Raw genomic sequence first — 24366 nt, 5'->3', positions numbered from 1 at the left:
AAAATTTCCTTACCTCCCACCAGTGCTGGATGGAAGGAGGATTCAGCTTGTGTCGTAGAACCCCCTACCGCCCACCTAGAATCCTGAAACGCTCACTAGTCGGCGGTAGGGACCAGGTGGACAAACCCTGGTCTAGACAACGTAGAGACCCCAAGATACTCAATGTTTAAATTTGGCAGAGATGATTGATATAACACACACACAAATGGGTATGCAATGGATGGTTCAGCTGACAAGTGAACAGACTTTATTCAATGCTGGAATAGGCACTGTGGTCACATAACTTTGGACAGGAGCATGTTTGTATTAATTGCATTTATTGTGATTACATTTTTTACATTTTAAAAAGTGATACACATTAGTGGCTTTTAAAGACCAATTTTGAAAATCCGGGACCCATGTAAAATGCAAGGATAGTTCTTACGAGCGAATGGCACATATTTTGTCAAGGCCTACGCTGCCTTTTTAAATATCTTTTTTGCCTGTGTGTACCGGCACCTTCACCTCCTTTGAAAACCCATGGGGCAGAGAGGCTGTGCAATCTCCATGTTGTGATGCAAGAACTCAAAGTCCAAGCTTGCATTCTGCGTTGCTTTAGCATATACAAAAACCTGGAGAAGCAATACTTCCAAAACCCAGAGAGCTTTACTCCCAAATTAACCAGGAGAGAGTCTATGCAGGGTCTTCATCGCCGAGTGCGGCGGGATGAAGCACGTAAAATGGGAGTAGTTTTGCTTGGTGTCTCCGCATCCGTCAGTTCGGCAGAGAGTTCTGAAAGAGAAGAAAGCAACAGCTGGCTTTGGAGGCAAATGGCCTGTGCACTGGGTGACAGCTGCAGCAAGCTTCAAGCAACAATCTCCCGTTTAATGAAATTCTAACCCACTTTTCAATATAAAAACATTTCCAGGGTGGCTAACGGATCAAATAGGAAACGAGGGAAACGCACAAGAGGTGGCTTTATGTGTTCATGTCTCCATGGGGGGGGGAGGGGGGGGGAGAAAGACCATTCCAAAATGAGACCCCTCTATCTCAATGTTCAGGCACATACAGAACATCTCACCTTCCTCTGGGGCGTTCTCCTCATCGCTAGAGAAGACAACAGAAATTTTGACCCTTGAAGTCTTTCTGCGTGGTTTGGAAACACGGGGCTCTGGAGTGGTGAAGGACGAGTCTGCCTCTCTGTTGGCTGCACGCAAGGGTCGTCGTCGGGAGCCTGCGTAAGAAGGGGGAGTTTGAAGAAGCTACAAGAACACAGACTGAATGTGCAAATGATTAAGTAGATACTAAGGGGCCACTAGGGGCGCATCGGAAGATGGCTGACAATAACATCTCTCCGACCTACATGAGGCAATGAGGAGGCTGTGATGGGAGTAAATAGCCTCCCTACCCCCCCAAGGTTGTGGGGGGGGGGCTGCCCTTGCCTGCTGTGCCCTACACCACCCCCGAATTTGTGGGGATGGGGGCACTAGGCAGAAAGCCCTTGTGTGGACTCCGGCGCTCCTAGACGCTGTCTCTGATCCGCGCCTCTAGCTGCAATAACTTCAAAAGAAACAATTAGGAGGAAGCGAATGCACATATTTCAAGGAAGGAGGGGGAGTAAAGACTGCTAACTGAAGAGATCTCTGATAAACAAGACGGGTCGGAGGAACAAGAATTAATCATGAGAACATCACCAAGGCTCGGTATGGCAAAGGGACTGGATAGGGGAGTGGGAAAAAAACTTTCCTTTCTTTCCTCTATGTGATTAACCAAGAATCCCCCCCCCCCAAGTCAGAAATGCCGTTTTAATGACTTAAGCTGTGGATTTATGTCTGTGTGGGGATAATTTTCTAACCAAAGCATGTTTCAAGAAGATCGTGGAAAGTATAAGAGCTTTGGAATGACGCAGTTAAAAATACCGTCGCCATGTTGGCAAGTTCTGTCGGAGGACTTAAGTCTGGGAGGAGGAACAGAGCTGTTTTTATATTGTGGGTGAGACTCCTCAGGGGGACTTAAGAGCGACAGGTCTGCGAGATTAATGATGGAAAGAGCGATGTTATTTATGAAAGCGATGATATATGGAAACCATCTTGATATGAGGATTGGACGAACAAAAAATTCACACAGGATTATAATTGGTGTTTATCTGCTTAAGGAGATTATCAGAAGAGATCATAAAGAAAAAAAAGAAAAAAATATACGAACAAGATGAGATGTGGAAACGGCAAGATAAGACTGGAAAGAATTATGAACATTATTTGGACTGATTTGGATAATAACGCAGTAGCAAGAAGATGATCGGAATCCCCCTTCGGAACTTGAAATATGGGTCCCCTCAACAAAAATTTAAAATTCGGCTTTGTAATTCGGAATTTATGTGATGTGATGTGATTTGATTTGATTGGTCGGCTAATAAAAATTATTATTTTTTTTAAAAAGATTAAGTAGATACTACATTCTTCATAAAGCAAAAGTGGGACACTTTTTAAAGGTTCTATTTTTGGGCATTTTAAAAAAAACCCCAAAACCTCACATACCTTTTCCTAGCCTGTCATGGATGTTTCAGTTGAGATTCCTGCATTGCAGGGGTTGGACTAGATGACCCTCAGGGTCCCCTCCCATTTTTACAATTTTGATTCCTAAAGTTTTCCCAAGCCTACTTCTACAAGGGACAATTCCGGTGGCAAGGTGCTTTACATACCATCTCCAAGTGTGCCGCCCCACAGCTGAGATGGAAGCTACAAGCTCTGGAAGCTAACAGAAATCTGCAAGTTAAGTTATACTGCCAAATCGCTGACAGTTTTCCCCCCCAGTATCCTGAGGTTTTTTTGTGCTTTTGTTAAAAGAAAAAAAGGCTGCACGTCAAATTTTCCTCGTTTCCTCGTTCCACGGATGTTTTTCTACAGCAGGTCTACAAAAATCAGGGAATAAGGACGGGCATTCTTTAATCAACTGTGATAAGCTACCCCAGCACTTGCTTTTACAAGCCTTATAAGCTGCTGCTGTAAGAGAGAGACTGTGAGCAACATCATGGCAGAGGTGTGTCTACAACTGCGGTGAAACTGTCAAGCTTCCTTGCTATTTTTGATTTTGGATGCTGTTAATGTAATTTTGTTAATTTGAATTGTTGTTTCATATTGCTATATTTGCTATTGTTATTTTATTACGTTATTATGAAACTGTTTTGCAGTATTTGATTTTGAAATGCATTTCTCTTTCTTGTAAGCCGCTTTGAGCATGATTTTTCTGTGGAAAAGCAGCAGACAGATAATACAATGGGTGACGGATGGAATTCCTATTCATTGTGCATAATTCCCAGTGTCTCTTGCTGCACCCTCTTTGCACCTATTGTGCCATAGCGGCCTTGAGTTCAGTTCTTCCTAACCCCTCAAGAGTTTAGAAAATATTCAAGGAGTTTTAAAAAAAACATCAAGCTGATGAAGATTTGGCACTTCGCTTTAGTAGGCAACCCTGAGCGTTCATGCTGCTGAAAGGTGTTAGTGCAAACTCTTAAACTGTGGACATACTTGCTGCTGCTTTCTTTGTCGTCCGGGGCGCAGGTGTATTTCTGACTTTGGGGTCTACTGACTCCCCAGGAGGATCTTCAGCGAGAGACTCCAGGCCCCTGTTGTGGCACGTGCGGAGCTTCTGCTCAAATTCTTCAGCAAGAGCCTGATAAATGACACCCCATGCAAAAGCAGAAATCAACACATATCACAAAGCAAGGAAAATATTGCGTGTCTGGATGCCAGCAGTTGAAGAAGCTTTCACTTTTCTTTGTTTCAGGAGAAAAATGGCAACCTCTTCCCAGCCCTACCTAGGGGGGGAAAAAACACAAAACACAACAACGGCCCTCACCTTCATCTCGGGCTTCGTGGACATCCTGCGAAGCCGGCCCAAGACAGTCAGGAAGCAGTTGTAGACAGCTGCATCCTGAAGCTTGTCAGCAAAGCAATCAAAGTTGTCTTGCATCTTGCGAAGACCTCGTTCTGTGAGAGGAAGCAAGGTGAGGCAGTACGCCAGATCATGGTGCTGACGCTCCGTTCTGCAGGAGAGAGGCAAAAAAGCAACCTGCCTTCAGCTTCAGGGATTGCAAACCAGTTGAAACAAGGGAGGGTGTCTTGTCTTTGCCACAGTGGCCAGGGGATTCTGCTCTAGGTGGAAGTGCCCTGGTTTGCCCTGGGCTAGAAGCCTGCAAAGCACAGAGCCCAAACAGATCCCAGACTGAAAATGAGGGTTGGGGAGGGTTGGGTTTCATCCATTCTCCTTTGTTGCGCCAAAGCTCATCTCGCTCCCCTGAGCCTTGCCTTTCCCTTGCCATGGTGAGGAAGGCTATCAAACCCTGGTTCAAGGTTTACAACACTAAGGAGATACTAATGCCTAACTCTGATAAGAGCTGAGAAATTTGCGCCCGGGCTGGACCTTTTCTGATTGCAAGCACCATCACCACTGACATTGCTTCTTTACCTGTAACTAGGGCTGCTTTGGCAGATAAGCTTTCAAGTGACAGTGAACAAAGCAGGAGCTCCAGAAAAACGACTTTGCTGTGGAATGTCCTGAGGAGTGCTTGACATCCTGTAAGCCCCTGCAGCCCAGCCCAGACAAAGGTTTACCACTTCACCCAGAACTAGGCCTGCCTGTTGTATGCAGAAATCAGGAAGCGGAGAGCTAATCAGACACACGGGACAAAGTACCAACTTGCACGAGCATTTCATACAATTTTCCATAACAGCCTGTGCAAGAGTAGTTGGAAATTGGTAGTACAAGGATTTGGGGCCATTCGTGGAAGGCGGAATAAGAGATTTTAAACACAGAAACAACTAAAGGAAACATTATCCAGTAGTGCAGCAAAGCACACTGAACACAAGATTTTACTAATGCTATGCTTCGGTTGCTAATTCGCTTTGTTGAAGCATTGCAGAAAATCTTGGCTGGCTGTAGCTGCCGCCTCAGTTTTTGGCAAGTATTCAAACTGGACAAAGAGCTTCTTTCTAAATAATCAGCACACAACCTAGAAAAAAAAAAAAAAGCTGCAGACACTGCCATTTAGGCACACCTCTTTTATAGCACTGTAAAGGATTTCTATGCTCTAGTCATTGCCTCTCCCCTTAAAACTAGGAAAACACCCTTTTTAATTTCAGGGAAAAAACACTCAGGAAAGCGTGCCTTCACTAGCTTCAAAACAAAATATATATATACTCCACCCTAGCAACGTTGCAAGTATGGCAAATAAGGAAATGACGACTAGTTCTGTTTTTTTCTTTTTTTGGCCTGCCCCTAATAATTCCTGCAAGGACACTCTGCAGCGACTTCAGAGAGACAGGGTGCAGTTCTGACGGACTTTCTCCCTGCCAGGGAGAGAATACAGTCTGGCAGGATCAATCCCTCCGCACCCAGGAGGGCACCCAGGCTTCTATAGCTATTGGTCCACTGGTCAAGGGATGAGCCCAGACAGTCTTGCCCACTGAACTGTCTCACAGGCAGGCCAAGTGCTATTCATCATCCATTTGTAACTTCGTAAGACAGTAGTAACAGTGAGCTTTTGCTCTCCATGACTTGTTACCATACTTCAGTGAAGCAAGCACACCCTTTCCATCCAATTCTCACCCACGAAGTTCCTCATTCCAGAGCCTACGGCTTCAAATTTCAGGATCTAGCATACTGAGATAGGTTGTTCCCAGATAGCACATTTCCCTAGCAATTCCTCACTCACCGAGAAGTCCGGAACCGCTGACAAAGCTTTTCCACCAAGCTCTCTGTCTGCTTCTCCTTTGTGATATAAGAGAAGAGCTGCCTGTGGAGGAGAGTAAAAAGAGGAATGAAGGAGGCAGTTGTTGTTGGTCCCCAGGGTTCCATAGTTTCACACAGACTCTCCTATTGCAGCTTCCCTATATCAGCAGGAGCTACAAAGAGTCGGAAGGAACCAAAAGGAGAGAAGCCTATCCAAACATCCGACGCCGGAATTTACAATGCTACTCGACTATACAAGAGCATTGTTACCAAGAATGGCAGCTTCCCTCTCTGAAAACAGTCTTCAGCAGTGGAGGGAATCAGGAATGTTAACATATAATATTGAAATTAAAAGTGTATCACTGAGCCTCACAGGGACCCGTATGATTAGAAGAGACTCAGACCTCCTCTAAACAAAGGTGTAAGAGTCTCACAAGCCCTTTCTGCAAACTTGAATAGACTTGGGATTCCAAAACGTTGCTGCATCCTGCAGGAGTCTTAAAACAGGACAGGCGCTTAGGGAAAGTTTGGCTCCCATTGTGACCCCTTAATACAGTTTACCTGGATAAGACCAAGGATCCAAACAGCGACCAGCCAAATATTTCTGGGAAACCCACAAGCAAGGTGTGACGGAAGCAACATGCCTTCACCGATTTGCCTCCCAGAAACTGGCATCTCTGAACCAGGAGATTCAATTTACCCAGTCCCTCCCCAACCTGACACACTGTTCTGTTTTCCGTTTTATATTTAGCAAGCGTTTCAGGACAGCCATTTGCAAATTTGGCCTGGTACCATAGCTGCACCCTTCTGTCAGTCTGGGCACACAGGAAGTTCTGTGCCTCAAAGGAGGGGTGGGAGGGAAACACAAAACAAGGCTACCTCATAACGATGCGGAAAGGCTGCTCCTCTATGCCAGAGTCTGGATCTGAGAGACGACTGATGATGTCCGGGAGCAAGTTGTACACAGCGTTATCCTGCATGGAAAGGAGCAGAAGCTGTCGAACCGTTGCCCCAGTCCACTATTTGTGCCCTGAAGATGGGCCCCTGGATTTTGGGGGATTCTTGGTTAAGATACACACTAAAACCAAGACAGGAGTTTGACCCAGAGACTGCCTTTTTGTTTTTTAGCTAGGGATACAGAGAGAAGCATTTTTGACCGAGTGCAAGCACAGCCACCTGCAAACAAGCCTAGAAAGAGCATAAGGACTCTTTCTCTCCTTGGGATAAGCAGGTGCCACTTTTAGCATGAAGTACAGAAGAGTGATGAATGTAGTGATGAATGGAAGTGAGAGCTGGACCATAAAGAAGGCTGATCGCCGAAGAATTGATGCTTTTGAATTATGGTGCTGGAAGAGACTCTTGAGAGTCCCATGGACTGCAAGAAGATCAAACCTATCCATTCTTAAGGAAATCAGCCCTGAGTGCTCACTGGAAGGACAGATCCTGAAGCTGAGGCTCCAATACTTTGGCCACCTCATGAGAAGAGAAGACTCCCTGGAAAAGACCCTGATGTTGGGAAAGATGGAGGGCGCAAGGAGAAGGGGACGACAGAGGACGAGATGGTTGGACAGTGTTCTTGAAGCTACCAGCATGAGTTTGACCAAACTGCGGGAGGCAGTGGAAGACAGAAGTGCCTGGCGTGCTCTGGTCCAGGGGGTCACGAAGAGTCAGACACGACTAAACAACAACAACAGAAGGATACTTTCAGAGAATGTGAGAAAAGGAGGAGGATACTGTCTAACATCAGAATATCAAGCAAAATAGTTTTGTTTTGTTTTTGCTTCTTGGTGGAGAAAGTAGCAATTTGATCTGTTTTGGAACATTTAAATATACAATCAAAGCAACACACCAGAAAATGTTCTAACAGTTCACGATTAAGAACATTTAGTTCTGGTGGCCACTGAACAGGGACTCACAAAGTTTGGCTGACCTTGGTTGCCTGGATCCCTCCCAACTGGCCTTTAGATTGGGTTTTGCAACTGAAACTGCATTGGCTGTCCTAATGCAGGGGTCGGGAAGCTCAGGCCCAAGGGCCATTTGCAGCCCCCCATGCCGCTCTAAGTGGCCCTGTTTCACACCCTCGTGGAGTGTCTTTGCCTGGTTGGAATGTGTCCTTGAACTCTGATAATGCCTCATGTGTCTGGATGGAGGACAGAAGAGTGTGTAAGTGTGTGCAGAAACTCGTCTTTGGCACAAAGGTAATGTTTGCATTTGCTGTTCATCCATGTTTGCCTCTGCCCTGCCTACCACTGACACATAACCCTCAGAAGGGAATGCACCCCCTGGCGGAAAGGGTTCTGCATCCCTTTGCTAGTGGATGAGTTGTGGCAGGAGATGGGCAGGGATATGTTATTATGCTTCATTCGCTGGGGCTTCTCCGTAATCAATCATGCTGTCCTTCTGGGTAGGCTTTCAGAAGTGTTTGGGTAAGCACTGTGGTAAAAGATGTGCTCCAGGTCTGAGAAGGTTTAGAGGGATTAATGCTTTACTTTCTGACCAGATGAGGTCCCATCTCATCACTCATGTTTTTCAACATCTATATGAAGCTACAGTTGTCCAGAGATTTGGGCAACACCCAGCTCTCACTCTCAACAGATCTGAGGAAGGCAGTAGAATCCAAGAACTGTTTGAAACTTAATCCAGTTGAGATTGGGATATTGTTGGGTGGTGTTGCCTGACTGATAATTAGGTGTACAGCCCTGCTTTGGCTGGGGTTGCAGTCCCCCTGAAAAAAATTAGTTGTGTAGATTGGGGTGTGCTCCTTTGTCAGACACAAGAGATCACTAGGAGTAAAGGTAAAGGACCCCTAGACAGTTAAGTCCAGTCAAAGGTGACTATGGGGTTGCGGCGCTCATCCTTCTTTCAGGCCAAGGGAACGAGCGTTTGTCTACAGACAGCTTTCTGGGTCATGTGGCCAGCATGACTGAACCGCTTCTGGCACAACGGGACACCGTGACGGAAGCTAGAGCGCACGGAAACGCCGTTTACCTTTCTGTCGCAGCAATACCTATTTATCTACTTGCACTGGAGTGCTTTTGAGCTGCTAGATTGGCAGGAGCTGGGACAGAGCAACGGGAGCTCACTCCGTCATGTGGATTCGAACCGAGTGCTTTCCACTAGCTCTGGCTAGTATATCAACTGTGTCTGTTCCAAAGAAGTCAGACTTGGCGATGGACATTCAAGGCCTAGGAACCTCTAGACTTGACTACTGTAAACTTCTCTCTATATAGGATGCACACATAAAATATTTGGAGACTTCAACTGGTTACAAAACAGTGCTGCCAGATTGTCTAGTGCCTACCAACATAGAACAGCATCATAGCTTGATTTTGACCCTGATCTGCACTGTCCTTCCTGCTGCCTCTGCCGGGTGTGCTGCTGTCCTCCTTATTTTGCATTCCTGTGATGAAATAGGAATTGAACTTCAAGCTTATGTAAGTCCTAGTGGAGGAAGTGAAACCTTGGGAAATATAGGCATTGGCCAACAGTGAATGAGAGTGTCACCATCACAAATCCCTAGGAGGTTTCAACATAAAGGGGAGTTTCAGATTTACAGGTTAACTTTGAGGTGAAATTCAGTTTGCATCGTCCCCTGTCCTGAACAGGCACGTCCCAAACCAAAGTGCTTAAGCCCATTTCCGTTTTGAATTGTCCTGTGCTGCTTTTTTTAAAAAAGGAACCGAAGCTTTTATATGGCAACTATTCTTTGCTGACCTGCTTCATATAACATGTTAAAAGCACAGTAAAGTGAGCAAGATTGATGCTTTGCACTCCAGAGGTTTTGCACCACGCCCTTTCGCCTCACCTTGCCAGAGAGTTCTGTGAAGAAGTTCCGAGCGAGTCCCACTATGTCCTCCTCTGGGTCGATGAGAAGAGCTGCCATTTCGCTCACCTGCCCCTTCACTTTCACCATGTCCTTGAGGATCAGGTGAGTCATAACCAAAGCAGCTGTCTGCCTCACGCTCCGACAAGGGTCCCGCAGTCTGAGGAGCAAAGCACGCCCCCCCAAACAACAGCAGTAAGCAGCCAGGCCATTATAACCTGATGCTTCCATTGGAGTCCTGCAGGCTTCCCCCGTCTGGAGAAGTCCTGCTCCTGCTCCAAGCACTGTTGCATGCTATTACAGCCCTCCATCGCCCAGATTCAAGCCCTACACCCCTCCCAATCTTCCTTACCAAAGATTTACCTAGCATAGAGGTGGGGTGTCCAAGGCTCCACCAAGTTGGGGAAGCGAATGGCCAGGTCTCCGGCTGCAATCATGAGGTTGGCGCGCACGCTAGGGAGGGCGGATTTTTCCATCATGGTGAAGAAGAGCCGCAACTGAGAGTCACAAAACTCTGAACTGAATGCGAACGGAAAGGGAATCAGTGTCAAGTATGTCAGAGTGGTGGCTCCAAGTTGTTGAATGGAATACAGTTTGGAATGGAATACAGAACCATGCAAGAGGGGTTCCAGAGGAGCAGGAAGGGGAAGAACACAAAAAGATAAATACCTGACCATGCAAAATTTCCCAAGGGCCAATGTGGCAGCAGCTGAGAGTGCTGGATCACTGTAGAGTCCTGGGTTGTTGCAAATCTTGAGTACCAGGGGAATAAAGGTTGAAAGCAGCTGTTTTCCTATACAGAAAGAGGCGGTAGAGAGGTTGCAGCAGATCAGTCCAAAATAGAAGCCTACAACTGGGCTTCATTTGTGCAATGGTTTCTCACAAACTAAGCAAAGTAGCCTACAGCCTGCATTCCTACTCAAACAGCAACACTCACCATCCAGCAGCTCTGCTTCAGTAATGGTGCGGATGAGCTCTGCTTCTGTGTCGTCAGCAGAAGCCCCAACTAAGCCAAGGTCCTCCTCCATGGTGGTATCATTCCCAGTACTCTGAGCAGAGAGAAAGAAGCCACCAGAAGTTAGCACTTTCTAAACTCTTCCCCTCCAGCACAGACTGCCCAGCTTAAAAGCAGGAGAGAGTTAAGTGCAAAGAAAGGCAGGACACAGATAACTCTTGTCAGGCAGTATTCCCTGCACCCCTAATTCCAACTGAGGAAGCACTTCCAGAAAATTGGGGCTCTGTCTCTAACTCAAGTATTGGGGATCTACTCTGCAGATCAGATTCATTTGTTTTTATAGGAGCAGAGCAGAGGTCAATGGTTTACAAACAAACTGAAAGATTTTGAATACCAAAAAATTCTAGCAAGTAGCATGTTTGCAGCATGAGATGTCAAGGAAAAGGATCCCACTACTCCTAATGAGATAACAAAGAATTACCTTTGTAAAAACAGTGTCAAACCAGGTATGATCAACTTGTATAAATATATAAGGCCCTAGTAACACTCTGCTTCTCCTCACTCTTCCAGATGAAGTAGTGACAAGCAAGCACACTTAGCAAGGGTCTTACACAGAAGGATTTGCTCAGAAAGGTTTGGCTGTTTTTAAATAGAGAGAGAGAGAGAGAGAGCGCTCCTGAACAGCAGAGGGACCTGCAGAATTTTATGGCCAGATGAGAAACAGAGATCAGTTCCTGCTACGGTGTCAAAAGTGCCAGGAGGCCAATGAAGCAGAAGTGATAGAAATCCAGCCCCCTCACCTTGTTATTCTGCCCCTTCGTTTTGCTTGCAGCCTTTTCTTTCGCTTCCCGTTCTTCCCCAAGGACTCGGCGCCTGCGTAGCTCTGCGCTCACTGACAACTCCAGATGTACAAGCTGCTGCAACGCCACGTCCCCAGCCAGAGAGATCAGATGTGTCAACACCATGGTGTCAATAGTGCTAAGCTCATCAGCAACCTTGTTGGGAGAAGGTGGCCCAGGCTCTGGAAGCAAATAAAAACTGTTCCATGACGCATTTGCAGTCTGCCCTTATTTTTCAGCGCTGCACATTTACTACCCAGAGTCCTTGTTGCCCTGTACCTAACCTGCTCATCTATTGGGTTCTTGGTCATCTCTTTTCCATTTCACCCTTTCTCCTCACAGCCACATAAGAGTAAACCAAAAGGAATGGGGGCATTTCCCATTTCCAACTCACCTGCCTCAGCCCCCTCAGACTCCAACTTCTCCAGGGCCTGCTGGCTACAGCACTGCAAGATCTGAGCACATATTTCCTCAGGCCCTTCTGCCAACTGATAGATGAGGGCAACTGCTGTCTCTGTGAAAGGGATCCAGTATGCACTTGATCTAGCAAAGCCTAAAGAAGAACAGAAGGACTACTTATATTAGGTAAGGCAACCAGCTTGCATACAGACTCACTAATCGTATTGCAGTTTCAGTAACTCACCCACAGTTATCACTTCGCGCAGGCGTTCAAAGAGCTGATGTGACTGAGGAAGCCGGAAGGGATGACTCCTTTTCTCAAGGCCAGGCTGTAAGTAGAAAGAGAGCGCATCAGGTTTTGTCCATCAAAACCTTGCCCTGTTTGCCTTTCAGCAATAAACTGATTAAATGTAGCAAAAATAAACAGTTCTAATTTAAAGCTACCCTCGCAACTGCTCCGTGAGTTTGGCCAAGCACAGCAGCTTGAGATTTTCGCATCAGAACTCTGTCCTCTATTCACAACAACGGTTAAATGACACATGCTTGGTCAGATTGGGCTGTGGCACTTAAAGGGCACGGGAGAGCCCTGGCTTGTGGACAATGATCTGGAACTGGAATGGGGAAACTTTCGCCCTCCAGATGCTGTTGAACTACAAGTCCCATCAGCTACAGCAAGCATAGCCAGTGACCAGGGATAATGTGAGCTGTACTTCAGCAACATCTGGAGGGACAAAGGTTCCTCACACCTGATCTAGAGCAGGTATATTCAACCTTCTCAGATGCAGGGCCCACGTTTAGCCCAAACATACCCATTTCTTAATCTTTTACCATATATATTTGCATAGTGGTACTTATCCTGTTGCAATCCATTTTGGCTCAAGCCACAACCCACTAGCACAGACACCCCCAAACTCGGCCCTCCAGATGTTTTGGGACTACAACTCCCATCATCCCTAGCTAACAGGACCAGTGGTCAGGGATGATGGGAACTGTAGTCCCAAAACATCCGGAGGGCCGAGTTTGGGGATGCCTGTGCTAGAAGGCCCCAACTCACCAGTTGCAGACCAGTAGTGCAATATTGTGAAGTGACTAGAAGAGCATGAATTGCCCCATAGCTGAAAGTGGCTTCCAAATGCCAATTAAAACTTAGAACACTAGGCACAGTAGGGCTGTTGTAATGATGCAAGGTGAAGGAACTATACATGCTGTATAGTTATACTGTATAGTTACACTGAATATTATTACAGTCTGGGGCAAAGAATACATGCAATATTCATTACCGATAAAACTCCAAGACCCAGACTTATCAAAGTTGCCTACCACTTGTTGTGGCAGATAATACAAGAAAATAACTTAACACCCATCACAGGCAGATTCTGACCTTCTGGCTACTGGCAATTTTGGAGATGGCATTGCACACTTCTCGGGCAAGGCGATAATCTCCATGCACTCTTTCATCCAGCCCCACTGTTACCAGAACATCCAGGTTGCTCCCCACAATCTCAGGCTTCCCTCTGGTGAAGGCAAAAACACATTTCGTTAGAACCACATGAGAGTGACTCTGAAGGACTCAAGCCACTAAAATCCAAATATACCACAGAAGCAAAACAGTCTAAGAGATCATTCCCCATGCTTAGTTATGCATTAAGCCTCAGCTAGTGGGAGACGAGAGAAATTATTTCACTGGGGTACCACAACAATAAGAACACGGTGGCTGATATCTGACTTCTGAAACTCATTGGCCCACACAAAATGCAACACCTTTGAACTCTGATGAGGACCACATACCTATGGCAAAAAGGGCAATACAGCCAAACCAACCAAATTTCAAGATTACTTGGGCTTCCCCTCACCTACCTAACCCAAGAGAGTGAGGGTAGAAAAGAGCAAGAGCTGGGGGAGGGGGGGAAAGAGAAAATCTGTTGCTTTGAAAGAGACAGGACACAGGAGGCTAAATTAATGACTCACCGTGCCATCATCCCAAGAAGCATGATGGCAGCATGGCGCTCCAATGCTGAACACTGCAATTTCTCTGTAAACTGTTCCCAGAGCAGCTGGACCACAGCAGGTTTTATTTCATCTTTTTGCACAAACTCAGAGATCTAGGGAACCGCAAAGATTATCAGGGAAGAAAAAGCAATCAATTGTTAATTTTTAAAATTTTAAATAAAAAGCATGTAAGTTATCCCCCCCCCCGCCCCCAAGTAAGTGAGGTCAATTCTGTGCAGATTAAGTGGCTGGAATAAAGAAGTTGCAACTTGGAGGAGAGAAGTGCTTTTATGCTGCACAAATTTGGGTGAGTTATACGTGTGTGTGTGTGAGAGGGAGAGAAAAAGAGAGTGTGTGTGTTAAATGCCCATTCCAACTTTTCAAACCTACTGTCGGGAGTGTGGGTTAAGAGACTATCATCTGGTTGACCAATTTCACTTTTCCACCCTAACACAATAATTAAACAAGGACTAAAAACACATTACACTACACAAGATCCCAATAGCAACAGACTAATAGTCCATCTTTCTCTTCCCAACAATATCCAGCATGATGCTTTTAAACTGCCCATAAGCAGGGAACGGAAGCAACAACCCTCCTCCTAGCACTTGCCCCCCAATAGCCAGGATTCAGAGGACCACAGCCTCTGAACAACGGTACAATTTGATCTGCAAATTTGTCTTATCCCTCCCTTTGAAATGGGATCTAAGCAGGTGGTCACCAGCATAGCAAATTCTACAAATTATGTGTCCAGGGAAGTACTCTTTTCTTCTAAATCTACTGTCCTTCAAACTTGAATGACCCCAACAGCCAGTACTGCGGAGGAAAAAGTTCTATCTTCATATGCCCAATAATATTCCATCCTCAAGAAACCTCTCCCCCGTCCCTGGTAGTTGTGTCCTTTCCTAAACTAAAGAAGCCCAAGCGAGTGTCATCTTAACTTGCTTCAACCATATTACCATCCAATGCCAGTAAATTGGACCAATCTGAAATTGTACTGCCAGGTCTGCCTATATTAGTAAGCTCCTCAAGAGCTCAAAGAACACAAGAAAAAAACTTTCAAAACAGGCTTATACTCTGAGTCAAGTGTGACTGGGTTTGTGAGAGGTGGTCTGTTACAGGGGAAAGCACACTCACAATTTCTCCGAGACACTGAGTGGTCCCCAGTGACGCATCCACCAGGAGCAGGGAGAGAGACTTCACCAAGTGCTGGGCTCGAGCCCTGTGTATTGAAGAGAAGCAGGAAGAGAATTAAAAGACAAAGATAAAGGATCTAGAGATTCTACTTAACAGCTGTCATGATTGCAAACCTAGATTAAAAAGGTGAATAGGGACTACACCAAAAGAAGTAACTTGACAGAGTCCATAACCAGTGTATTCATTTAGAGGGAAAAGGCAGTTTGAGAGATGCATTCCTTGTTATGTGAAACCCAAAGAGTGCACCCAAGGAGGACACTGGATTTCAATCTGAAGGTGTAAAACAGACCTCAGGACTGGCCACATAGAAATAGTATACAGTGGTACCTCTGGTTACGTACTTAATACGTTCCGGAGGTCCGTTCTTAACCTGAAGCACCACTTTAGCTAATGGGGCCTCCTGCTGCTGCGCCGCCACTGCACAATTTCTGTTCTCATTCTGAAGCAAAGTTCTTAACCCGAGGTAATATTTCTGGGTTAGCGGCGTCTGTAACCTGAAGCGTATGTAACCCGAGGTACCACTGTACTTGATTGTAGCTGCATCTTCTCCACCCCTCCCCGGAACTCCCAGTTAAGATAAAGCACAATCTACTCTGTCATGGCATGTGGAAGGGCGTCAGCCAAACCTTTCAGAGTCTCCACTAGGATTCAGGTAGAGCGTCCTGTAAGCATCCAACACAGCATCTCTGATTCCTGGCTCTTTGGACCATACAAGAGGAAGCATTCGACGTACTCCAAGAACAGCCTGAGGGACACCAAACTGAGAGACTATCACAAAGAATTCAATAGCTTCCTGCATAACTGGGGAGGAAAGAAGAGAAAAGGATGGTGAGGGCACTTGGTTTTCTATTGCATCTTTAACCCCCCCCATGCCTTAAACGCTGCAATGTTCATGTTGCATTTCTGTTAGGCAGCCTTGTAAATGAGCCACAAGAAAAGTTACTAGCCAAAACATGTTATTGGCCTCCTGAAGGGTGGCAGAAGGACCGAGGGCTCCATCCTGCCTGCTGCATCTCTATCCTAAGGAGAGGATGGTGCTTTCGTCCTGTGGCAGTAGACCTGGTTTCAATGCTAGACACAGAGGAGGGATTGAGTGCTCCACCCTTCCTCCACATATTGGACCAAAGTTGTTTGGGGCTTTATAGGCACCTAAGTCAGCAACTAAGCAGTCTTCAAAGACAGCCCCATGTGGAACACGTCACAGTAGATGTTCAACAAGATAGGGGACAGAATAGAATCCGGTCGGACCCCATAGGATAGAGCCCAAGGTGTTGTATAGGACCCACAACCATCTTCTGAAACCCCTTCCAGGAAAGACTGGAACCACCACAAAACAGTGCCACCCAGTCCAATGACCCAGGGTACCATGGTATTGAAAGTGGCTCAGAACCAATTGGGGTGCTCTTCCCTAGCCTAGTTCCTGCTGTAGATCACCTAAGGTGACTAGAGTTGTCTTTGTCCCAGAACCAAGGCTGAAACTGGACTGAAATTGCAGAGTTGAGATGCCATAACATCCTTAAACTTCTCCCCCACCCCCCAAAAAATGGAATACTGGAGACTGTCTGGCAATTCTTCAACAAGATGCGATTCATGGAGGGTTTTACTTTTTAAACAAAGATCTTAACCGTGCCTCTTTTGAGCCTGATGGAAACAGCTCTGTCTCAGAGACAATGACCATTCCCCTCACCCACTCAACCAGTCCCCTCTTCTGGTAGGGCTTTTATAAGCAAAGAAGGGCAAACGATGAACTATCCTGCAAAAGGCATTACTTCACCAAAAATTCTGTCTGCATCCTTGGGCTTCACAAACTAAAAAACAACAACATTATATAAAACTAGCATTATCCGGAAAAGATAAACCAGGAGTAGGAGATTACACCTACCAGAGACAGAGCTTTCATACATTAGTCTGGAGACCAAGCTCAAGGCTTCAGTGATTTTTGCAGAGAAGTTGTAGGCATCCTGTAAGTACTGCACCAGCATCTCCTGCTTTACTAACTCTTCTGGAGGCTGCTCCATTTCCTGGGCTTGTTCTTCCTCCCCATCTGTAGCTTCTTGGGCACCACCTTCAGCCTGGGACCCTGAAACACAGAAAGAAGATCCATGCAGCTCCAACACACTATCATAGGGGAGGTCTAAATACAATTGCAGAGACCTAAATTGCAATGGTGAATTTATCACCACATGCAGAGTCTGATGAAAGATAAGTGTTCTCCATGTTTCCAGACAAATGTCTAGTGTGGAAGGGAACTAGTGTCAATCTAACAATAGTTGCAGCCACTATGATGGGAGTGGATGGGTAGACTAAACTTCATTAAACATGGGTGGGAGAACTGAATCCATCACATTCTCCCCTCCCACTGTGCTTGATTGCTTTGTGTGCTTTTCTTAGATCCTGCTTCAAGATTGGGAGTGCGATGGGGTCAAGGGTGCTTGATGGGGTCATGTTTGGGTGCCTGACTGCTAAGAGGTATGGTGAAGAAGAACGAGTTTAGCTTCCACATCCACAAACCCTTTTTGATTTTGGTACCTTCCACTACTCACTTCATGTGAGAAAAGATACAGTTAGATGCAATAGTGGCATCCATGTTTATAAAGAGGGGATACTGGAGCCAACGAAGCAGCAAAGTGAGGTGGAGCACCAACAGTGTCCGTTTGCAGAAAGTATTGATCTGATGTGATCTTTCCTATTCTAATTAATTCAAGAAGGTTCTGGAAGCTTCTCTGTGTGAAAGAAACAAGCAAAAGGTTCATGATGTTTGGGTTATTCCTTCAGAGAACCTGAGTACAGCTGGCTTAAACTGGTTCTCTTATCTCTGTCAAGGTCATGCTGACTATAAAAATAAGGCCAGTAGGAGCCTGTGCTTCCCTTTCTCTTTCTATCTTTTTTCCTTCTGGTGTGCTGGATCAATATTGAGTAGAATTTCAATGACAAACCTATGTAAAGTGTTCTCAACACGCTCAGGATAAAGTCTTCCTCATCATCCTTTGTTCTTGGTCCGCTGAAGGGCTCCACTGCCTGGAACTGGCGCATACCTTGTTGTGTCAGATGAATGGCACCCCTGCATTGAAAGCACGTGTGGCAAAATATGTGATCCAGCTGCCCTTCGCACATTCATCCAGCTCATCTGAGAGATGCAGCGTCCCCTTAGAATTACTTGCGGGGGAATATTTGGGACACGTAGCTCCCAAGACAAAACCCCATCCTACTGCGATGAGAAGCACACAAATCCTTTCTGGGTTTACTCACTTGTAATTGGATTTCCTTAACAGCTGGACAATGCTCTCAAATAATTGTGCTGGATCCTCCGTCTCAAGCTCACCCACCTCTTCTTCCTGCTTTCGCGAGCAAAGGCAACTCTTCAAGGTTGCTTGAAGCTCTGGCTGCATGGCTTCCCACTCCTCCTCTGGAGGGATCACCACAGCTGCGAGGTGGAAGAGTGAGATTAAGCCTTCATCACCATCAAGATGAACAGCAGTTAATGGGAAGTTAGTACTCTACAGAGCAAGGGGTGGGGGAACCCTTTTCAGCCCAAGGGCTGCATTCCCTTCTAGGCAACCTTTCAAGAGCTACATGACAGTGATGTACGGGGCTAGAGGCAAAAGTGGGTGGACCAATGAATGGAGATGTTACTTCTGTACAGAGCCAGTGGTGTAGTGGTTAAGAGTGCTGGGTTGGGATTTGGGGTAGATCTTTTACAGCTGATTAACTGGTTTTCACCCTGCCATAGAAAACTGTTTGGAATGGGAAACATTCCTGAATCCAAAGCAGCCATGGACTTATGAATTGGGCTTAAGTCTCCTTAATAAGGGAGACAACACACAACTATGTACCAATTGCAAATGTCTTAAGGTGTGTTCTCTAAGACATCCCCTCATACAGGCTTTGTTGGAGCTGAAGGTACAATTTTGAATTATGTTCGAGTCTCCAGGAGATTTCTCCTGTGTTCCACTCTCACCACTGGTCTCAAACTTTGCCTTTCTATTCTCCATGCCTTTTCCTTTTCCATTTCTGCCTTTTCCCACACCTCCCCAGCCAGGGGCACCTCAAATGTTGAGCTGCGGCACAGGGGAAAGTACATTACCAGTTTTGGTTCTGCCTTTGCTCTTCATTTCCTGAAGTTTCTGCTTCTCTTTCTCAAGCAGCTCAGTTAAGTCTGTGCAGCTTAACTGTGAACATAAGAATTCTTGTTAATGCAGCTTATTTCATGCTCCTCCCACCAAACCCCCTTCTTCCCCCCTTCCTTCCAAATCTTGTGAGATCTAAGGGAATGTGATCCAAAAGTTGGATTGTGTTCAAGTTATCTGAGCAAATGCCGATATAAGTAACATATAATAGTTTTTAAAAAATAGTCAGCTCCCATAAGCTACTCAGAGGAAGAGTCCTTCCAAACTAACTAATGAAGAGTTACTGTCCCTGCTGTGTGGCCCCCTGTATTTTATGAAATTGGGGGCAGGGAATAAGCCATCAGAAAAGGTTTATGTGTGTGTGTGTTATCAGGAGGAGCATAATGACAAACGCTTGATGCTCTAATCTATCTTGCACATGTTACATTTCATGCAGTGTGAGTTTAAGATTTATCTACCAAGTTACCTCTTCTTTTCCATCCAACTGTGGATGAGTAGGAACAAAGTTTGGGTAAGGGGGTGTCTATAGTGGCAGGAAAGGGTGTTAGTGTACCAAGCAAAATGTGAGATAAAGAGCTTACCTTACAGGAGAAAGGATTGTTGGAAAGGAAAGCAGCCAGCAGCTGAATTGCATTCTTAACCACATTTACAGATTTATCCTGTAGGCGACCCACAGCTAAGCATGCTACAGACTGGAATTGAGTTAAGGGCAAAGCCTACAAGCAGGGAGGAAAGAAAGAGATGAGAGGCTATAAACAAGTACAACTGTAGAAACAGTAAGTGGCACCAATGCCATGTTACCTTGATTAAGTGGTACTAGAAACCTGTATTTTGCTTTTGGTCCTAAACATGTGTATGTTTATAATTGCCCTTGAAATATAGACTGGTTCCTACTTGCACTGTTCCCTTGAAGGTCTACAGCTCTCTCCAGCCATCACATGTAGCATTTTCTGACAAAGTCCAGATAAGAGCCAAATTTCTACAAACCAGGCTGGGAAGGGCGACCTAGAAAAGCCCACTGCCCTGTCTCTCACCCTTCCACCCCCAGCAATCTTGTATTGTTTCAGTGTTCAGTACGTGGGGGTTACATTCTGGGTGAAAATTGTGTAAGTGGGGAGACCCTCTAAGCACCTTTTAAATGCCCTCTCTGCCACTGTCTCTCCAATCCAGACCAAAAACCTGTATCAATAAATATCCACAACTAGAACTGAAGCTCTTGGGCCAGCAAGAGGCTGTAGGACAAGTGGCTGCTGCGCTATCACACGCATCAGCTGTTAGGCGGGGAGGCTGAGCAGACTAAACAAAGCACTACTGTGCCTTCAGTATCCTCGGGGCTTCCTCCACCCACACCGACATCTTCTTCGGGCTCCAAGGAGGGTCTCCTCATGAGCCACAAAAACTCCCCAGCTCTCTCCCGCCATGTCCAGGTTTGAATTGAATTATTTATATTTTTCCTGGTACCGCACATATGTGTGGTCATGTGCAAGCCCATTGTGCGTAAGTGGGGGGATGCCCGTGATTACAAACGGTGTGGATATTCTCATAGCCTCTTCCATAAGGAGGGGACCTGGAGGTCCAGCTAGCATACATGGCTGCCCATTTCCTGCTTTCTTCAACTGCAGAGGATGGACAAAATACGGTGAATCAAAGGCTGGAGGGGAGTAGATGCTCAGCAGACACAATCCTACTCGCAGGTGTGCAGAGGGGAGGAAAAATTAATCCTAAACAAACCAATTAAACTTGGCAGGACAGGAAAACTAGAACAAAGCCCCTGCAATCTACAATTACCAAAAACCTCCAAGTCAAGAGAGACGGCACTTCCCAATGCAAACTACCCTCCTACCCTTTGAGGTATGGAATTGATAAAGGATGCTCAACTCCCTCACAACTCACTTTTTGTTGCACAATTCGGGTGAAGAGTTGCAGCACACGACTGCGCACAAAGCTATTGACATCACATGTGTGCGCCTGCAGGGTGTCCAGGAATTGATCCCGTGTGTTTTTGGAAGCTTCTTCCAGCTGCTCTCCATTCAGCACCTGCAGCAGCACCTCTGCCATAGCAGTCAAAATGGCATTGCGCATCCCATAGCTCTGCAGGACAACAATGTTGTTTAGAAGGGCGTTTCTCCTGGCGCTTTCAAAATCTCACAAACAAGGGGTCGAGGAGGCAAACGTCCCAAGGAAACTTCCAATACGAAGCAGGTTGAATTGCATCATCTCTGCAGCACTTGCAGGCCAGATGCCCGCGACAGCAGCAGCTCTGCGCCAGCCTGAGCCTATTTGTCATGGACTGCTAGAAGCTGCAGGGAAAGGCAATCCAAAACCAGAATATCCTGATGCAATACTTGGACATGATTGTTGAGTCAGAGCTAGAGAGACACAGGATTAAGATGCCATACACACATCCCATTTTGTATAGCTGGAAAGACATTTCTGGGCTGGCACGTGTGTGCCCCTAGTGTTCCAGCTGCAGCACAGGGTTGTGGCCGACTTGCACATTGATCCAAACAAGGTTTTCTCCGAAGAAAGTCTCAAGAGTCCAACACCACTCATTACCAAGTAACCATGAGCAGGACTGATGCCACAGAAGAGAGGATTTCACGAATTAAGAACCACAGAGCTGATTCTCGTATTTGAACCAAACTCTTCTGGGCAGCTCTCTGTGATTTGTCTGCAGCCTCAGGAAAGCTGACGATCCATTCTAAAGCAGGTTCTGAATTACAAGATTGGTCTGGGTGCTCAATACGTTTTGCCTGAAACCTGAGTGTAGTTATAAGGCAGGCATACGAAGGGAGGCGGGGGGGGGGGCGCGGCGGGGGCAGAGGAAAAGATGCCAGCTACTGGTTCTGAACCTACTGAGGTGCAACCAAAACAAAGAGATGCAGACAAAATAACAGAGCCTTGACAGATGCAAGATGCTGGCTGGGCAGGTGGGGGTGGTGACTTTCTTTGCTTTAAATAAGCCAGTACAACTACGTCCTCCCATATATGCTCAAGATCTCAGGCCAAACAAAAGGAGAGTTGTGCAGTCTTAACATTTCACATGGTCCCATATTGAGTACCTCTCCGTCCAGGTGATGCAGGAGGACACTTATGTTGGCCAGCACTATGGCTGGTGCTTGTCCAGCCAGTTCTACAAGGAAGGCAGCATAGCCCTTCACTCCTGAGGCATCTCGGGACAGCTCCTGAGGGCACTTCTGTCCGATTTCCCTGAACAATGAACCAAGAGTCAGTGGCTGAAGCTGCTGAGAACAGGGTGGGAACAAGGACAAGAGCCCCTCTCACCTTAGCAGCTCTCCCACAATGCTCTTCATTCCATATTCCTTGATCCACACACCCACAGCCTCCACAAACACGGGAGCTACGTGTTCAAAGTGCTGCAGCATCTGCACGACCTTCAGAGTGGCACCTACCAAAGATAGCTGCGGTAAGAGAAGACTCATTTTCAATAAGAAGACAGGTAGAGAAGTTTAGGTTAGGGGTTTATGGTGCACCAGCAACAGCAGCTGGACCATATCATGTCGAACACTAGGGTAGCTCTAAAAGAAAAGAGCAGACTTACTGAGCATATGGCCATAACGCAGTAAAACGACACCTAGCAGATGAATCACTGCATTTCGTGTAGGCCGATGTCTCTGGTGGCCAATGCTAGGGTTCTCCAGGATGCGGTAGCAGCAGCCAGTCACTAAACTGGAGGGGAAATCAGAAAAGATATGGATTATATTGGGGAGAACAGAGAAATGGGAGGGATATCAGATACTCACAACACTGTAAGCCTCGAAGGCACACATATTACCGATGATAAATCCCTGAATTATTTTTCCTTAGTTCAAGTTTATCTTGTTGCCCTAATCAATCCTTCCTCCTCGCAAACGGACTGATCCTTGCCACTCTTCCACAATGTAAGAAAGCATGCTTTCAGAGACCTTGCCCAGAAACAGCTTCCTGTTCAACCCCTCCAACATTCACACCTGATAAACTCTTCCTCCACTACAAAACTGTTCCACAGGCGATGAAGGTCCAGCTGAAGTAACTGCGCGAGCAGCTGCACGACGTGTTGCCTTTCCTCCTCCCAGAGAAAGCCTTTAGCCTGGCTCTTCTTACCCTGTTAACGTAAATGCAAGGCATCAACTTCAGGTGAGTGGAAGATAAAAATGAGCACACACAGCACCCCTTCACGAATTAGGTTCCACATGTTCAAACTGCACTCCCAAGATCAATGCACATTGGGCAGCTGAATGTGTGTATCTTTCGCCCTTCAGATGTTCCACACAACACATGAAGGTGGTAGTGGGTGGAGCTTGCAGTGGAAAGCTGTGTCCCTATTTAAGTTCTCAGCTTACATTTTATGTATCAATTATTTTTATCATACAACTTGAAAGACTGATTTTAATTTGACTTTGGGGCAACTGTCTTCATCAACATCATCATCATAGTAATAGTAATAGTAATAATAATAATAATAATAATAATTTATTATTTATACCCCGTCCATCTGGCTGGGTTTCCCCAGCCACTCTGGGCGGCTTCCAACAAAACACTAAAATACAATAACCTATTAAACATTAAAAGCTTCCCTAAACAGCCTTCAGATGTCTTCTAAAAGTCTGGTAGTTATTTTCCTCTTTGACATCTGGTGGGAGGGCGTTCCACAGGGCGGGCGCCACTACCGAGAAGGCCCTCTGCCTGGTTCCCTGTAATTTGGCTTCTCGCAGCGAGGGAACCACCAGAAGGCCCTTGGCGCTGGACCTCAGTGTCCGGGCAGAACGACAGAGGTGGAGACGCTAAAGGGCCATCTTAAGCCCAGCAAGTTTTCAGATTCAGCCTTCTACCTTCTTCTTGGAATCCAGCCCCACCAGGTTGCTTTTGCCACACTCTATTTCAAACGCCTCCACCAGCCGTGCTAGTAGGTAGCAGTTCATCTTGAGAGCATTATGGTGAAGAGCACGAAGTGAAGGTGCTAGGTCAGCATTGTTCAGGATGGCTGTCAGGGCACTGGAGTGACTGGCGACAACTGTAGAGAGAAGTGGGAAGATGGATCACCAGGCATGCTCTTGGCACATGTTTTGCCTTAAATACAAACCCACTACAGCTTTCAGATTACCAAAGACTTGTGATCATGTTGCCTCAAAAGCCATAACTCTGGCAACACCCAGCAACCCATAACCCAGGCACGCTAGGCTTGTCTTGTGTCCATGCCCCTGACCACTCCTTGCAACACTTTGCAAGAGATGGATGCCTCCTCTAGAGAGGAAGCCAGAAGGAATGGGATATCCTGTAGGTCTGCCCTTACAGCGGACACACATAGCTTTGCACTGACCACCAAGA

General features: G+C 46.2%; 1 protein-coding gene and 1 long non-coding RNA gene across 4 annotated transcripts in view; both read right to left on the bottom strand.

Moving 5' to 3' along the window:
* Positions 1-300: 300 nt before the first annotated feature.
* Positions 301-24366, bottom strand: part of NCAPD2 (non-SMC condensin I complex subunit D2) — a 30981-nt gene continuing 6915 nt past the window's right edge. For 2 of the 3 annotated variants that reach the window (XM_080986669.1, XM_080986668.1), the window contains exons 4-31: positions 23871-24052; positions 23010-23143; positions 22601-22728; positions 22324-22447; positions 22101-22248; positions 20932-21129; positions 19620-19754; positions 18996-19080; positions 18161-18335; positions 17848-17972; positions 16794-16991; positions 15538-15712; positions 14852-14936; positions 13694-13827; positions 13107-13239; positions 11970-12054; positions 11721-11879; positions 11288-11508; positions 10470-10581; positions 10202-10325; positions 9896-10051; positions 9515-9692; positions 6589-6683; positions 5693-5773; positions 3838-4024; positions 3507-3651; positions 1061-1213; positions 301-771 (exon numbers count right to left, since the gene is read on the bottom strand). In XM_080986669.1, the coding sequence (XP_080842795.1) occupies positions 686-771; positions 1061-1213; positions 3507-3651; positions 3838-4024; positions 5693-5773; positions 6589-6683; positions 9515-9692; positions 9896-10051; positions 10202-10325; positions 10470-10581; positions 11288-11508; positions 11721-11879; positions 11970-12054; positions 13107-13239; positions 13694-13827; positions 14852-14936; positions 15538-15712; positions 16794-16991; positions 17848-17972; positions 18161-18335; positions 18996-19080; positions 19620-19754; positions 20932-21129; positions 22101-22248; positions 22324-22447; positions 22601-22728; positions 23010-23143; positions 23871-24052 (3941 nt within the window). In that variant the 3' untranslated portion in view covers positions 301-685. Of the gene's footprint in view, positions 772-1060; positions 1214-3506; positions 3652-3837; positions 4025-5692; positions 5774-6588; positions 6684-9514; positions 9693-9895; positions 10052-10201; positions 10326-10469; positions 10582-11287; positions 11509-11720; positions 11880-11969; positions 12055-13106; positions 13240-13693; positions 13828-14851; positions 14937-15537; positions 15713-16793; positions 16992-17847; positions 17973-18160; positions 18336-18995; positions 19081-19619; positions 19755-20931; positions 21130-22100; positions 22249-22323; positions 22461-22600; positions 22729-23009; positions 23144-23870; positions 24053-24366 lie in introns of those variants that run through there. The other variant, XM_080986670.1, reaches the window with a different exon arrangement.
* Positions 6845-7512, bottom strand: LOC308466376. Its single transcript, XR_013980812.1, has 2 exons — positions 7383-7512; positions 6845-6917 (listed from the first exon to the last, which is right to left on the bottom strand). It is a non-coding gene; the product is annotated as an uncharacterized lncRNA (long non-coding RNA).

This window comes from Podarcis pityusensis (assembly GCF_964106645.2).
Source record: "Podarcis pityusensis genome assembly, chromosome: 17".
Lineage (NCBI taxonomy): Eukaryota > Metazoa > Chordata > Lepidosauria > Squamata > Lacertidae > Podarcis > Podarcis pityusensis.
Note: the sequence above shows the minus strand (reverse complement) of the source record. Positions and strands in the feature narration are given on the sequence as shown.